The sequence below is a fragment of the Ceratosolen solmsi genome, unplaced genomic scaffold (assembly GCF_000503995.2).
Source record: "Ceratosolen solmsi marchali unplaced genomic scaffold, CerSol_1.0 scaffold15, whole genome shotgun sequence".
Taxonomy (NCBI): domain Eukaryota; kingdom Metazoa; phylum Arthropoda; class Insecta; order Hymenoptera; family Agaonidae; genus Ceratosolen; species Ceratosolen solmsi.
Genome location: NW_011948434.1, coordinates 3,393,734 through 3,410,468, shown reverse-complemented (window position 1 = coordinate 3,410,468; position 16,735 = coordinate 3,393,734). Strand labels below are relative to the sequence as shown.

The 16,735-nt window shown below is 22.5% G+C and overlaps 1 protein-coding gene across 1 annotated transcript; it reads left to right on the top strand.

Moving 5' to 3' along the window:
• Window positions 1–2,436: 2,436 nt before the first annotated feature.
• On the top strand, window positions 2,437–16,371 carry LOC105364803 (fatty acyl-CoA reductase 1). The gene is made up of 5 exons (XM_011502832.1): window positions 2,437–2,647; window positions 4,409–4,630; window positions 6,683–6,943; window positions 13,792–14,019; window positions 16,067–16,371. The coding sequence occupies exons 1-5, from the start codon at window positions 2,439–2,441 to the stop codon at window positions 16,362–16,364; spliced, it is 1,218 nt and encodes a 405-aa protein (XP_011501134.1). The 5' UTR covers window positions 2,437–2,438; the 3' UTR covers window positions 16,365–16,371.
• Window positions 16,372–16,735: the final 364 nt, after the last annotated feature.

Sequence of the window (16,735 nt, the reverse complement as noted above, 5' to 3'; positions counted from 1 at the left end):
TCAAAATTGGATATAGCGATAAGATATGTACTTGTGAATAAAAATATAAAATTTTTGTTAAAATTTTTGTTGATTATAAATGAATTTTAAGTATTTAGTGTATAATTTTATTTATGCATCAAATGAAGTAATGAAATTATGAATGAAATAATGAAATTATGATGCTGGCAGTAATAAATATAGAAAATATGTTTTAATTTAATTTCGTGTAGTTTTTCTGTTAATGTTATTTTTTTATTAATATTTTAGAGAAAACGCTTAGCTATCGTTAACTTGTATATTTTATATAGTTAAAAAATCTATATATTTTTTACAAATTCTTTTTTTCCTAAATTATTGAATTCGTCTAATAAAATTTATCACCGCTATCAACAAAATAATAATGTTCATATAAATGTATATATATTAAATTCAATATATCTGAAAATAATCTGTCAGTAAAGATATTTTTATTTTTTGACAATTCTTTTACCAATAATTTTACAGATGTGTTAGATTATACTTGATTATGATTATAATTAACCTAATATTGTAATATTGGAAATAAGTATTATATAGCTATTTGGAAACATGTTATTTGATACAAAATAAAGTAAATAAACATAATGTTGTTATGAATAGTTATCATATAATCATGAAAATATAAATATTGTAAAGAAAATTATCAAATTAATAATATATTAAATAAATAGGAAAATTGAGGAATAATTGAACATAGATGCATGATATAAGCTAATCAAAGATTTTAAATATAATTCTGATAATTAGAATATATAGAACTTTATTGATAATTATGTATAATACGTGTGAAACTTATGTCATTTATATGTTTGTATTTTTAAGATTAAAAATATAGATATTAAAAGATCGTATTTTATATTCAAAATGTTACGTATTATTGTTTATTCGGTTATTTATTTAACTATTATTCTGTATATTGTGAATTTAATCGAGAAAATTATCATCTTTTTCTTAATAATGAAAATAATCAATAAGAAAAGCCATTTACTTTAGTACAGATACCAAATAGCGATGTTCTATTGTTATGAAATATTAAAATTTAAATTGCGGGCTATAAAAAAGAAAGCATCTATGATTTAATATTTTAAAAAATACAGGATATATATAAATTTAATAAGATTGAAGTTAATGTGATTGAAATACAATGAATATTGAATTATGTATAAAAATAATTTTAAGAATAAAATTTTGTTACAATCAAATAAATTTAATTAGTCAACATTTTTATCATTAATTGTAATATAATACATATTATTTAAATTGTGGTAAATAAACTTTCAGAATTTGTTTTTGTTATCGAAATATTTATTTATTTATGTAATGTAATAAATATAAAGTATATGTATATATATATATATATATATATATATATATATTATATAACGTGGAAATATGCCTAAATAAATAATTTAAAAATGAATAGTTAAATTTTTAATAAATATATATTAGAATGTCATTAAATAATCATTTTGTTAATTCCAAAAGATCCTATTAAAAGTACAAAAAATTACAAATTAGTTTTGTAAGATTTTAATAGATGAGTTAGAAAATTATTTTAGTATGAAATATCCGATTGGCTCTTATTTGAATAATAAATTGTCAGTACAAAAGAAATAATCAATATAATTAATAAAGTATTGCAATAAAACAATAAATATAAATAAATGATTTTTGTGCTTCATTTATTGTTATAATTTTTATGTGCTGTCTATAGTTAATATAATTTTTAGGTACATTATGTAATACAGTTTCATAAAATAATCAATAAACAAGCATGTAAAGTTAAATTATTACAAAAACATAATCATTACAAAACTATATATAAAGAAACTATATGAAGGATGATATAAACGTTTTATCAATTATTTCAAATTTATGTAGTATAACAAAGAATCTTATATTGTTTAACAGTATATAAATTTTTAATTCTCTACTAAAACAATTACGAATTATAAATAGATTTTTGGATATATAATAATTAATAATATTATAAATTGATAAAATAATTTTTTTCTAATAAAAAACGAGATCTACGAATGTTTATAACGATAAATGTGTATTTACAAAACATTTAAAGCGATATTATAGAAAATTTGTTACATCTTCTGCTATATAAATCTGTTTTATTTATACATGGAAAAATGCTAAAAGTAAATATAAATTATGATAGTAATAGTGATTAAAATGATTGTCGATTTTTCAGAACTGCAAATATACAGTGTGAAAATATCGTTCTGATCCTAAAGAGATTGCAGAAAAATCATTAAATGAAAGTAAACGGTATCGCCTATATTTCCGGATTCTCCCACTTTCATGACCCGCCGGTCACTGCAAAAACGCTGCCCCGCTCTGATCGTTGTTATGTGAAAGAGGAAATGTAGTAGAAGCAGTATGTTTGCTTTCTTTTATCCCCGTTCATGTTCTTTCAGTCATTGATTATGCCTCTGCAAGAGTGGTACGGTAACCGCGAAATTCTCCTTACCGGAGTAACAAGCGAACTTGGGCGCAATTTACTTGAGAAATTATTACGATGTTTTCCGAATATAAAAGTGCACCTGGTATTGAGATCGAGAAGAGGATTATACACACTTCAGCGCGTAAAAGAACAAATTTATAATTCTCCAGGGTATGATTTTATTATTACCATTTGTGAATTATTCTAGACTGTGTTAGTTACGAATTACCTGGAATTTAAAAGTATGATCAATTGGCCACAAACATTCCTACAATGTTTTAAGATAAACTTTTCAACACTATAGACATTTTTATTATAATCATAAATATATTTAATTATAAAATGAAAGTAAAAAAGCTTTATTTTATATTATATATTGTAAAGATAAAATAGGTATTGCATAAATTATATATTATTAGTATTCAATTCTAATAATTGTAAATAAACTTTTTCGTACAATTTATAAAATACTAAAACATAGATTTTCAAATGCATGTAAAAAATCATTAATACAATATAATTTTTATTTATTTTCTCTTATTCACACAAAACATTAGTCCTATTAGAAAATAATAATATTAGGTTTTTTTTTTTTATCATTTATTAATGTTTAATAAATTTTATATTCAGAAAGTTTTAAAATATTTAATATTTGCAAACTCATTAAATAATCAATGTATTAATTTGTCAAATATTAATTTTTAATCAGTTACATATACACACGCACGCACGCACGCACACAAAAAACATCAATTTAATGACAAACAAACTATATTTAATCTAACATACAATGAACTAAATAATAATCTGCCAAAATAATAATTAACAAATAATATAGTAATAATTTTTTTATAACTTTACAATTCTGCACATTAAGATCATTAATTTAAATGTATTTACAAATAATAACAAAATTTAAATCTTATGAATATGATGATGATTATTATTATCAATAATTCAAGATAGAAGTAATAGAAATTATATGAAAAATATCAATTGAATCGTATCAGTGACATCTATCATAATATTTATTCATCATTATTACGGTAGTTCAAATATTCATTCTAAACTTGTATTTAAAATTCATTTTATATTTTATCTTTAAAAAGTTGGAAGAATATTTCTTTTTTGAGTGAAGCTGCAGTTAAAAATCAGCATTCTATAGGTTTTTAAAAATTTTACAGTATTGAGATAAAATATATACTAAACAGTAATTGAGATATAAAGTCTGTTTATTGCATTTAAACATTATATGTTTGGAAATTTTTGGTATTAAAAAAAAATGTATTCTTGGGAATATCATTGTCTTAAAAAATATAAATTACATCTTTTTTTGTGCAACCATATATATAAAGAGAGTATAATGTTACTTGATATTGAAATTCTTAACTAATGATAATTTATTTGTTAAATTGCAATTAGTAATAATTACAGTTAGTAAAATTTTTCTCTATTTGTTTTTATAGATATTTCGATTGTTGTATATTATGATTATTTGATTTAGTAAACTATTTAGGCAAATAAAATAATTGCTCTCTAAATTTCTAAATTAAATGTATTTAGACAATATTCAATAATCGTTTATATATAATAATATTAATTGTCTACTAAATAATAAGTCTTCAGTTTTTTTGTTAGTTTCTAAATTACTTTCTCTTATGTACATCTATTTAATTATTAGTTTTTGTTAAATTAATTAAATAAAAATATTGTAACTAACAATTTTGGTAATTCTTTTATTAATAAGCATAATAAAATAGGAAATGTATTAAAAAATATATGTAAGGAAAAGGTAGATAAATGTTAAATATTATTAAGCACAATAATTTTTTCGGAGTGCTTTTCTATATAGTACGACATCTTAATATTGTACTATAGAAGTATATTAGTAAATAGGTATTTGATAATAATTTTTTTTAAATAATGTTTTAGGTATGATAGATTACGCCAGGAACAACCCGACGCGATTTCTCGTGTCGTAGCTTATGAAGGTAATCTGGTTTATGATAATTTAGGAATACGGCGCCAAGATCATGAGGCAATGGCTAATGTCACTGTAGTCTTTCACGCTGCGGGACCATTCGAGTGTCTCCTCAAATTTTGTTCTCAATTACCAAAGTTACATACCGTTGTCATGGCCAGCGATCTGCTAAGGTTTGATAATAATTTTATATATATCTGAATTTTTATCAATTAATTAATTAATTCAAATAATAAATAAATATATATATATATATATATATATATATAGAGAGAGAGAGAGAGAGAGAAATAGTTATTTTTTTTTAAATATCGATTACTTCTTACAAAATAAATATCTTGATTCTTCTTCATGTCATACTAAAAATAAAAAAATATCGAATATGCTATTAATTATTATATTTAATTTTATCATTATTATATTAGTTATAAAAAATATATTCTGAACAATAAACGGTTACGTTATTTAAATATACTATATTTCTAGTTAGTAGCAAAGAATTAGATTGGCATTATTACATTTTTAAAAATAAAATCGAATAAAAATATTTGTATTTAATAGTACAGTACTTTAGAAAGTTAAATAGAATTATTTGAATATTAATAGGTAATGATATGCAATTATTCACGAAATTAAGTCAAACGTCATAATTATAAACTCTTATGTTATTAATTTAGTGTAATAATATAATGACAAAAGTCACAGTGTTCGATATAAATTTCTATTTTTGTAATTTCAATATTTTTGGCATTTTAATATTTTCATCATTACTTTAAAATAAAAGCAACCATACATATTAGGAAATTTTCATTAATGGATTTATATGAACATATAGAAGTAAGCAATTTAAAATAATTAACATGATGTTTATAAAATATTGCCTTAGAAAGATATGTAATTACGTGTAATAAAAAAATCTGTAAAGTACAATATAAATCGCTTAAATTTTTACATTCTTAAGTACATCTAGCTTGCGAGCAGCTTTCTTTTATTTTACCTAGTTTATTCGTGACCTCACCTTGGATTTTTTGTTTCCTAGACCTAGGTGTTTCATCGTGGTTATACTGCATTGTTATAATGAGAAAACTAGCTGGACAGAAGGAGAAAGGGGGAAAGAAACAGGGATAGAGACATAGTCTGATCTGGGGGGGGGGTGAAGATAATGAAAGAATATTAAAACAGAATAGAGTAAATGAGAGGGAAAGCTGATTGTAATTTACTAGAAATATAATGGAGTAATAATCTCATATTATATGAAATCATATATGCTTCTATGTGTAAGATATTAATTGTAACAGAAATATACTCACGTACAAGTTGATCCGATGTTACAAAACAACGTTGTTAATTATTATAACTGCTGACAAATTAATAATGAAGTATATATTTAGTTAAATGCTTATTTATTATTAAGATTATTAAAATTATATAAATTGAAATGTACTTGCAAATAAATGATATATAATAATATTTCATTTTTCATATCACGCAACTACTTATAAATACATATATTTTAGTTTTTTTTTTTTTTAAATTTACAACAAATATATTGTGCCAAATTTAGTTAAATTGCTAACCCGAAAAAGATAAATTTTGTTTTCTTCATATTTATGTTTTCTAAATCATGAAAAATACTGAAATAAGCTATGAAACCATATTAATATTTCAACATTTAAATCTATTTTATTGATTTTGTCTACCAGTTTTTAAGAAATATACTCATTGTACTAACATTGTGAGCTTTATTTATGACAATCACAAAATCAACAAAATATTATTAAAACATCGAATTTCATTAGTATCATAATTTCAATAATACCCTATTCAAAATAAAATGTTAATGTTAAAGCAGTGATATTTTTAATAACATTTCATTTTAACGGTGAATGAAATCAATCTAATGCAATGCATAAATTTACTATAATAAACAAATTTTTTGTATAAAATTACATTATTTTTATTAATACTAATTCGATAAATAATATAATATATTTATTTTAAATATAATATATTTACTTTACAATATAATACTTTGATTAAACGTTATATTTAATGTGTTGAAATTTCAATTGCATATTATGAAAAATTCATCATATCTATCTTAAATAAGTGCAAATAATAAATGTCAATAAGTAATAATAATATAAATTTAATAATATTCGATACTTGATTATATCCTATCAGTTAATTAATAATAGTTATATTAAATAATATTATTATTATAGTTGCAATGAACATCAGGTGATCGAACATACTGTATACGAGTCCGTGCCAAATGGGTTACCACTTGGAATTGTTCGACTTCCATCACTTGGACCTGCTTATCGAGAGCCCATGCCTGGATATGTCGAACTATTGAAAGGCGCAACCGCGGTAATGGTTGGTGCAGGATACTTACGGGGACGTAAAGATTTACCTGTTGAAATTATTCCAAGAGACATAGCCACTAACACATTCATCGCTGCTGCCTGGGACGTGGCAAATAGGTAAAAAGTGGAAACATATATGCATTATTATATTTCAATTTAAAAGATTTCTATAAAAATAACCTGAGAAAATAATAAAAATAGAAATTAAACTAAAATGATTACACAATTTTTTTTATAATGTAAATGAATTTGTGGTAGTTGAAACGATAATTCCTAAATTATATTATATCAATATTATATGAAGTTTTTAAAATATTTTTAATTGAATTGAAACGATTAGTTCTTATAAATAAACAATTATTTGACTTTATTATGCTTTAAATTATTTTAATTGAATTATACAGAAAAATCAAAGCATTAAAAAAATTTCTAATGTTTATAAACATTGAGGCTGTAATTTTTTTATCGAACCTGTATATAAGCATTTTAAATAATAAATTTTGACTGTAAATAGTGGTCTGTCTTTAATATTATATATATGCAGAATAATTACTGCATTTCACCTATGTTACTTGTAACACTAATAATGTTAAAGTATTCAAACAATTAACAAAATGTACATATGCAGAAATATTATTACTAGGATTATATATATAGTAAATTATTATTTTTATTATTTTTTATTATAATATATATATAGTCATTAAGTAAAATTAACGCTTTTTTATAATTACAACATTCAAACAATTAGTTTACAAAATTCATTATTCATAACGCCTTTTTATTTGAATTTATTATTTGTTTAAAAATGACATATATTTATTGGCAAATTTGAACATAGCAAAGACATTTACTATTTTTTCTTGACTTATACGGCTTTGCTTCCAATCACTTAATTTGAAGTAATTTACTTTGTTCCATTGAAAGATAAACAACTTAATATACTCTACGATGTGTTAAATATTTTGTCTATTAGTTATTCTAATTTTAGTTTTTGTATTCTTAGAAATTTATATATATATATATATATATATATATATGTGGTTCGATTAAAATCATAGGGCTATATATATCATCCCTTCTACATTCTTCTGAATTATGTATTTATTCATGTCTGATATATGTGTTTTTAATTAATTAAAAATTAATAAGTTTTACATGTCTCTTTAATTTTGTACTTTCATACTGTATTTCAAATACATTAATTATAATTGTTGGTAGATTTAGTAAAAAAATTCTAATAATATTCTTTATGACTATTATAAATATGTTTAGTTCTTATTTCCTTTTTAATTATTATGCTAGAATCATAATAACATATCTGTAAATAACTTCTATTTATTTATTAAAATACTACTTTTCTCATTTAATTTCCACTCATTATAGGTTTTTTTTCTTCAAAATTTTATAGTGCAAGAAAAATTTATATTGAATACATAAATTTTTTTAATCAACAGTGTTTTTATTATTTTTACAGAAAATTATTTTTTTTTATGTATGGAATGTTTATATTATTCGCGTTATTTTATTACACACGTCAATATATGTAATTAATTTTTCAATATTTATATTTTGGCTGTAGTATAGAGGTACTAAAACTCATCTAGAGAGTTTATTCCTATTTGTTGGAAACTCTAAAATACAAAATTTTATTATATTTTGTATGATAAATAATTAGTTAATGATTCTGGAACAATAATATCCATTTTGTATTTAATTTTTTCGTTGTCGTGTAAATCGGAACTAAATTTTTTTTTACACTTTTGGTAAAATTTAATTTATTCTGAAAAATTTCAATTGATTTTTTAATCAAGATTGAAATATGATAAATACTATATTTGTTTTTTTTTGACATTATATATATATATATATATCTTCGAAGATTATATTATATTATATTATATATTATTATATATTATATTATATTGATTATCTTTGAAGATATATATAAATATATATCTTCAAACTATAAATAAGTATCTTATTGTTGCTAATTATATAAGTATATTAAATAAAGTATCTAACTATTTATATGTAATTGTATATGTAATTGTTTAAACAGTTAATTTAGAGAATAGTATTAGCCTAGTATTTTAGATGAATAAAAATTATATTAGAATACAAAGTTTAGCCAAAACTAATAAACAAATAACATTAAATAAATAATTTATTAAAATAGTTCTTATTAAGTATATGACTATATATAATTATAAATTTTATAATATATGTTTAATATTATAAACTAATTACATTAGTCAAATAAATTTATAAAAATGCTCTAGTATGTAGCATAGCAACATATAATGTGATTACATTAATAGATATGTTTATATAAATCTGGTTATAAATTGTAAAGAAAATTTTTCACCAAAAAATTATTGTAAAAAATTACATTCTACGTTCTCGAAAACAAATATTGATGATATATTTTGCGAATTTCCGGATGATAAAACGTTGAATAATAAATTTAAAAACAAAAAAAAAAATACAATTCTAAATAAATTTGTCTTACTAAACTATATTGTCATATATATCGAATAAAAGTTAATAGCCAGTGCTTTAACTTAAAAAAAATTTGATGATTTGACTATAATTGATAGAAAAGTGAAGAATCTTTGGTATTTCATAAAGCTTGTATTTCTATGAAAAAAGAGGTTACATATAAATATAAATACATTAGTTAAATGAGAATTGTTAATGTAATTTATTATTAATTTTGAACTCTCTCTCTGTATGTGTGCGTGTGTGTAAAGTATGTTTCTTTATTTGGAATACATTTGATAAAAGTTTTCTATGTAAGTTTATTCAAGTTTAATGACAGTCATCAATTATAGTGCATTTGAATAAAATTAGATTGTATAACGAAAATTATGGAGTTCACAAAATACAGAGATAGATAGAGAAAAAATGTCAAAATGTAAGAGTAAGACAGTAGAGAGAAGGAAGTGTGTTAGGCTGCATTACAGAGAAAAATTATGCTGTTTAGTGCAAAGTAGTTTAGATAGAAAGTGTAGCAGCTGGTGAAAGTACACGAAACGCGATTTCATCCGCTTACAAGAGTGGGAGATAAAAACAAAAAGAAAATTGAGAGAGTCAGAGAATAAGATATATATATGAGAGAGAGAGAGAGAGAGAGAGAGAGAGAGAGAGAGATGACGCATAGAAGTAGTTTTATAAACCAGAGGAAAAATGCAAAAGCAAAAAATATTGTATAGGAATAAAAAAAAAAAATTACAGAAATTTTAATTTGAAATTATGACATAGGAAACATTCGCGTAAATTTAGTAGTAGAAAAGTATAACATTTAGAAAGAATTAATTAATAAAAAACTGATTTTTTTTATTGAAAATATAATAGTTTTTATGATTTTTCGTTACACAATATATATATTTAAAATATAATTTTAAATGAAACGAACTTATATATAATTAGACATCAGGTTTCAATAAAAAAAATATTTTCATGAATTCTTAAATATCGTTATCAATATTTTTATTTATTTTTTCCAAGGTTCAATATTGTACCAAATCCAGAATCTTGTGTAATAAATTAAAATTGGAAGAAGAATGATAAAAAATTTATTATTTTATACGATGTTTATTTATATTCACGTTAATAAAAATAGGAGTGATCTCTGCGTGGACGAAAATACTATCTTTTGCATTTACTATTGTCGCTCAACTTTTATTATATTTCTGTTATTTATAAGTTGTAACTTTGACCTTATTTTTCAAGTCTCTAATGATTGATTTACTGGAGTAATTGATTTTCACCTTTCTCTTTGGCCATATACCAACTTCTATCGGATTAACAAACGTTTCTATTTCGATTTCTTTAATTTAACCGGAAGTTAGTTAACTTTTTCTGCATTTTTGTTTGTTTTGACTAGCTCGGCAAATGGATTGCAAAGCAGTGCTGCTTATATCTTGTGATATTTTTTTTTCACCTTCTTCAAGTGTATCACGTATTATGTTTCCATCATTCATCTGTTTATTCCTAGAACAGCATATGCACCCAAAGTTTCTTATATTATTATATATTGTAGTTAGCATATTTTATTGTTTTTAGAGTTTTGCATCGTATGGCTTTGAGACGCTTAGACGATCTATATAATCAAATATATATTAATGGTTAATGTGTATTTTATACCCTTAAAATTAGTTTACAAATTTGAATATTTTTGATGATACATTATATTTTTTATATAGCGAATTATTAATAATATATTAATGAGATTTAGTTATATAGAGTTAGATTATAAACTTATTATTTATGATAAAAATAGTAGCAGATAATCTTTTGTAAAAATTTAATGTTTAAAATTATATTTAAAAAGTCAACATGCTTAAACTATTAAAAGTATCGTAGTATAAGATATATTTTTTGTCTAAATCTTTCAAAATGAATTAATTTATTATATTTAGTAAAATGTAAGCAAGTACACTTTGTAATCATTCATGTTTATATTATAAATTTCCTTTAATTATGTATAAAGTAAGATACGACATATTAAATAAATTTCCTTTCATATTTATTTTAAATGAAAATTTATTTTAAATGAATAATTATAGTACGACTACTTTTATGTAGAAATATATTACAAAAAAGTAAAATATATCTTCCACTGTATAATATTTAAGAAACAAATATTTTTTTATTAATTTTTTTTTTTAAATCAGTAAGTAATTTATAAACATATCATAATTATGCATAATTTTAATTATACTAATTTTATGTGGCCGAATAATACTTAAAAAAAATTCGTGTTTTTTCATTAAATATAGCAATAACCTCCTGCACTTTGTTGTTATTATTTCACAAATCTTCACTGAATAAGGTCGTAGAAAACATTGTTTTGTAATAGTAATATCAACTTAATTAAAGAAATTTAAATAATTTCATGGATCCTGGAAAGTATTTATTTGTAAATACTCACTTTATAAAGTGTTTATACTATTAAATAGTTTGTAATATATAATTTGATATAATATGATGAATGCTCTGCATTTCCAAAAATAATACTTAAAGTGACATTTTAGCATAGAAATAATGTAAAAGTAGTGTAAAAAGTAAATATAGTATATAATTATTTTGGTGTAGTCCCGACTCATTAACAGACCACGCTCAACATTACCATGCATACAAGTAAAAGCTCGAGTGGCGGAAAAGGAAAGATTCTTTGAGCAATGAGAGCTGGCATCCGTGTGTTACAACGAAACGAGTCACGAGTTCCTTGGCATAGGCATAGCTTAATGACCCTCTCCCAGAACAAGCCGGACAAGCCAACTTTCCCCTGTTGGTTTGATTCTCGGTAGGTTTATTAAAAAAATATTTACATTCATACAGAGGTCGAAAAAATATGAAATTAAATTCATCCATTAAATGTTGAATATTTCTTAAGAAATCAAGATGAAAAAAAAATAAGCAAGAATAAAAAGTGACCTATGTGCGTGGATCTTTAAGGTTGAAAAAGAATATTCTCTGTTCTACATGAAGCGGCACGTCGTTGTTTTTCTTTCAATTCACAATCTTACTCTTTATTTCTTCTCTATGCTCCTTTTCTTTGTTTATAATGCATCATGTGCTTTGCCTATATCATATGGCCATATAGCTAACTATTTTTGTAAATTACTATATATAATGCTCGTACTCATGGTAGGTTTAGGGTAACAGATTAATAACAAATGAAAAATTCCCCCTATATATTACTACATATATTTATAAAAAAAAAAAGTAATTTATCGGTTCATTCGGTAATATATAATCAGGCATAAAATTTTTTTTTTTAATAAAAAAGGTTTGATGAAATACTAATAAATATGAATCTTTTCATTTAGATTTATTGTTACAGATGTATTTTAGAGGCAGATTGTAAGGTTTAATAAAAGAAGATAATACCATGAGAATTAAATGTGTCAATATATTAAAGTTTTGAATCCAATAGATTATTTTATATTTTTTTATTTTATTTTTTCTGTTTATTAATAATAACAAATATTTTATAGGATCTTTAAACAAGAAGGAAAAAATTACATTTGTATGAATTAATTTTATTTAAATTCATACAATTCGTTGGCATCAACGAAGTATTTGTGATTACTTTTTGTTAACACTATGTTTATTTTACTTTTTCTTTCTCTCTATGCGGTACCTTCAACTCCAGATTTCTCAGCAACTAATCATCTGCTGCATCGACTACTCTGTTGTTTCGAGGGATTGGCATATTTTGTTAATATAGACTACTCTCGTGTTTCAATTTCAAATGCTCTCGTTGCGAGTAAATTACTGAAACTTTCGTTCCTCTTTAGGAGTGACCATGTGTCGCAGACTTTTGTGGCTCTTCTCGCTCTTTCAACATTACGATTGAATCCAGCGATCCGTGTGTCTTTTATATTTCTCATATTTACTTTCTGTAGACTTCTTCTGTCATTACTTATCGGTTTTATCATAAAGTATATACTATTGCGCCTAATGATCTCAAGGACGCGATAAGTCCCGAGATTAGGATACACGCATACACAGTTTTTCTAAAAGTGTATGTTTATTGACAATATAAGTTGTGATCGATTAAAAGCAAAATTATAGTCTATAAAAGTTTCCCTGGTGATGATGTAAGGTTATTTTCTATCGTTTTATAAGATCTTCAACAATTGTTATACATTTTCATTTAATATATATATAACTTTTTGTAATACATAGACATAAGTTTCACTACATTATTTTTATAAGATTTGTATATAGCAGAAACCGAAGTTTCCTTTCCAGACGCATAAATGTTTCACTTTTCATTCATTAACAGGCAATTTAGTTGATCTCGATATTCATTACAAAGCTCGTTTGAATGTTAAAATAAACTCTTAACCAATTGTATAAAAAATTATATTTTTTCACTTAAATAATATTTCACTTATAAAAATAGAAGAATTATTGTAATGATATTGAAATTATTTTTATATTTTATGTAGGGGTACGCTTGAGGTGCCAATGGTATATAATGCTGCGACTATCAAATGCTCATGGGGTGAACTTATTCGTAAGGCTGATCGAGCAAATCGAAATTTTCGATATCCTACCTTTAGAGTTCGAGGGATGACAACTTCACATATTTTACGCTGGATTATAGTTCTAATTTTCGAATGGCTACCATCCATCATCTGCGATTTTATTCTTGGAATATGTTATCAAAAGCAAAAGTAAGTTAATATACAATAATACATAAGGGAATATATATAGTTATTCGTTTTCAGTACTGCACATACAGGTTTAAATAATATTGATAGAAATTACTCGTATGAATTTAACTGAAACATATTATAAACCGTAAAATCTAATTTTATTTTTAAAAAATACTATTTTTTAACTATGTCGTCATTATGTAAATTATTTTTGAATTTTAACATTTATAGTTCTATAGTGAGCAGCATTTCATTAATTATTCATCACTTTGTCAATCATATGGTATTTTCTAGTACAAATGTAATAAATTTTTCATAAATATAAATAATATAAAATTCAATTTTTGTAACATCATGTAATTAATAATACATTAATAAGAATTTATATAAGTATTATAATCAAAGTATGGAATATTTCTCAAACTTTAGATGAAATGAAAAGGACAAATTTAAAGAGGAAAAAAAAATGATCAAGAATAAATGAATGGGAATCACTTATAATATATTTCTTAGAACCAGAAATAAAAGTTCAACTACGTATAAAACGGCTAGTAATCTAGTTGTAGACAGGAAATTGTCAAGAGTTTCGTAGTAAGAACTTAAATCAAAGCTGGTATTATAGAGAAACTTCTATGACTTCTTCAAAAACATCTAAAAACACGGATTTATGTTAATATCTTTTAGAAATAAATACAAGGCTATAAAGAATTCTTATAATATTTGTCAAAAATAATTAGTATGTTTATTTTTTTTCATTTGCTCTTGTAAATTGTTGTTGTAAAAGTACAAAAATCAAATTAATTTATAATTTTAATCATTTTTCATAATGTTCTAAATACAACTATATCGTTATTAATAAAGATTACACATACATAAAAAAAAACTAACAAGGTTATATTAATTATTAATGATATAATAAAAATATTAGATAAATAAATATAATAGATTTTTAGTCTAATTTATAATAGATTTAGTTAAATAAGACATTTACTAATGTCATTATTTAATTTCATTTATAATAATTCAATAACAAATGCGAAATTATATATAACTACCTATGTAAAGTTGTTTTTCTGGTTCTGTTTATTAGTATTTAAAAAGTTGCTTGTTTTATTAAAAATATATGATAAAATATATTCAAAATATTTATTAGAAAATATTAAAAAACCTGTAATAAACATGTATAATAATTCGATGTAATTATATAATACGAATGTTCAGTCTTCGTATATGCAAGTTAATATATTACTCAGCTAATAGTATAAAAAATTTATTGTGGAAATTAAAGAAATTTCATCTTTAACAAATAATAATATCAATTATTACCTTACTTACTTTATGTATATAGTCATAAAGAAAAATATCATTGTAAAGAACACAAATAAATTTACATATTTAATGTAGTTAATTAATTTTATTTATTAAAGGATAAATAATTAGTTTAACAAATTATAAAGCATTTATTTAGTACTTCATATTTATTTACACATTTATTATATGTGGAATAGTGTTTTATATATAATAATACTATGATTAAAAAAATTATATAGAAACAAAATCAAAAAATTTAATTAGATAATTGTTAATTACATTTACTAATAATTAATAATGGAGCGTTTATAATTAATTTATAAAGTAATTTATATTTATGCTATTTAAATATATTTATTTATAATTCATTAATTGCATTTTTTTGCATGCTATTCATTAAAAATGAACAAAGATTTTACAACATTCAAATAAATGAAAATTCGTTTTTAATATATAAAATTATATGGATAAAAAGATGTAAAAATAATATTTAGTAATAACAAATTTTTTCTTTAGTAAATATTTTTTTTTGTTGTTAAATGCAAAGAAAATTAGGTCGATTTGTTTTATAGATACTATGATATGTACATATTTGTAAAAAGTATTAATCACTTTGTTAATTTTGAAAGTATAATTATCTGTTTTTCCAATGTAATATAAGAAATATAAGAATAAACTGATATTACAATACAATATTCAAACTATAAATATTTACTTCAATCTCAAACAAATAATTTGTATTTACATTTTTCAGTATCGTCGCAGAACATAAGCGCGTTCGCAGTATTCTTAAGGACTTTGAATCTGTGACACTTAAAGTATTAACCACGCAACGTCAAAATATATATAATCTCCAGTCTTTACTCAGTTCTGAAGAAAAAGAATTATTTTGTCTACATGCTCAGATGGATATTGAAGCTTATATATTGTGCGCAGCTGCAGCAACAAGAAAGTATTGCGTTGATGATAGCAATTTGAGAATTGTAAGCTTTTTTACTCCAACGCTTCTAGCTCTATTTTTCCTGATTTGTGGTTATTATTTTATAAGATAATTTTTTATATTTCTTATCTATTGAGAAACTGTATTTTTCTTCTTATCACCACAAACATAATTTTTTTAATTAATTCCTGGTTTTGGACTTATTGAATAAGTTTAATGGTAATAAGTTGATTATGTTTTCATAAATTTATTAATTACATGTAATAAAGTACATATATACTAATAGGGAAATAATTTATGTAATGAAGCTAAAGTGCAAAAATGCACAATTAAATTTTCTTATATAATCTGAAAAATCTAATAAAATTAAAATATTTCATCACTATAATTTTTATTCTTCCATTGGATTAACGAATTGTATAATTCATTAATTTCATACAAAAAGAAAATTTTTCGAAAATAATTATATGTTTATATTTTATT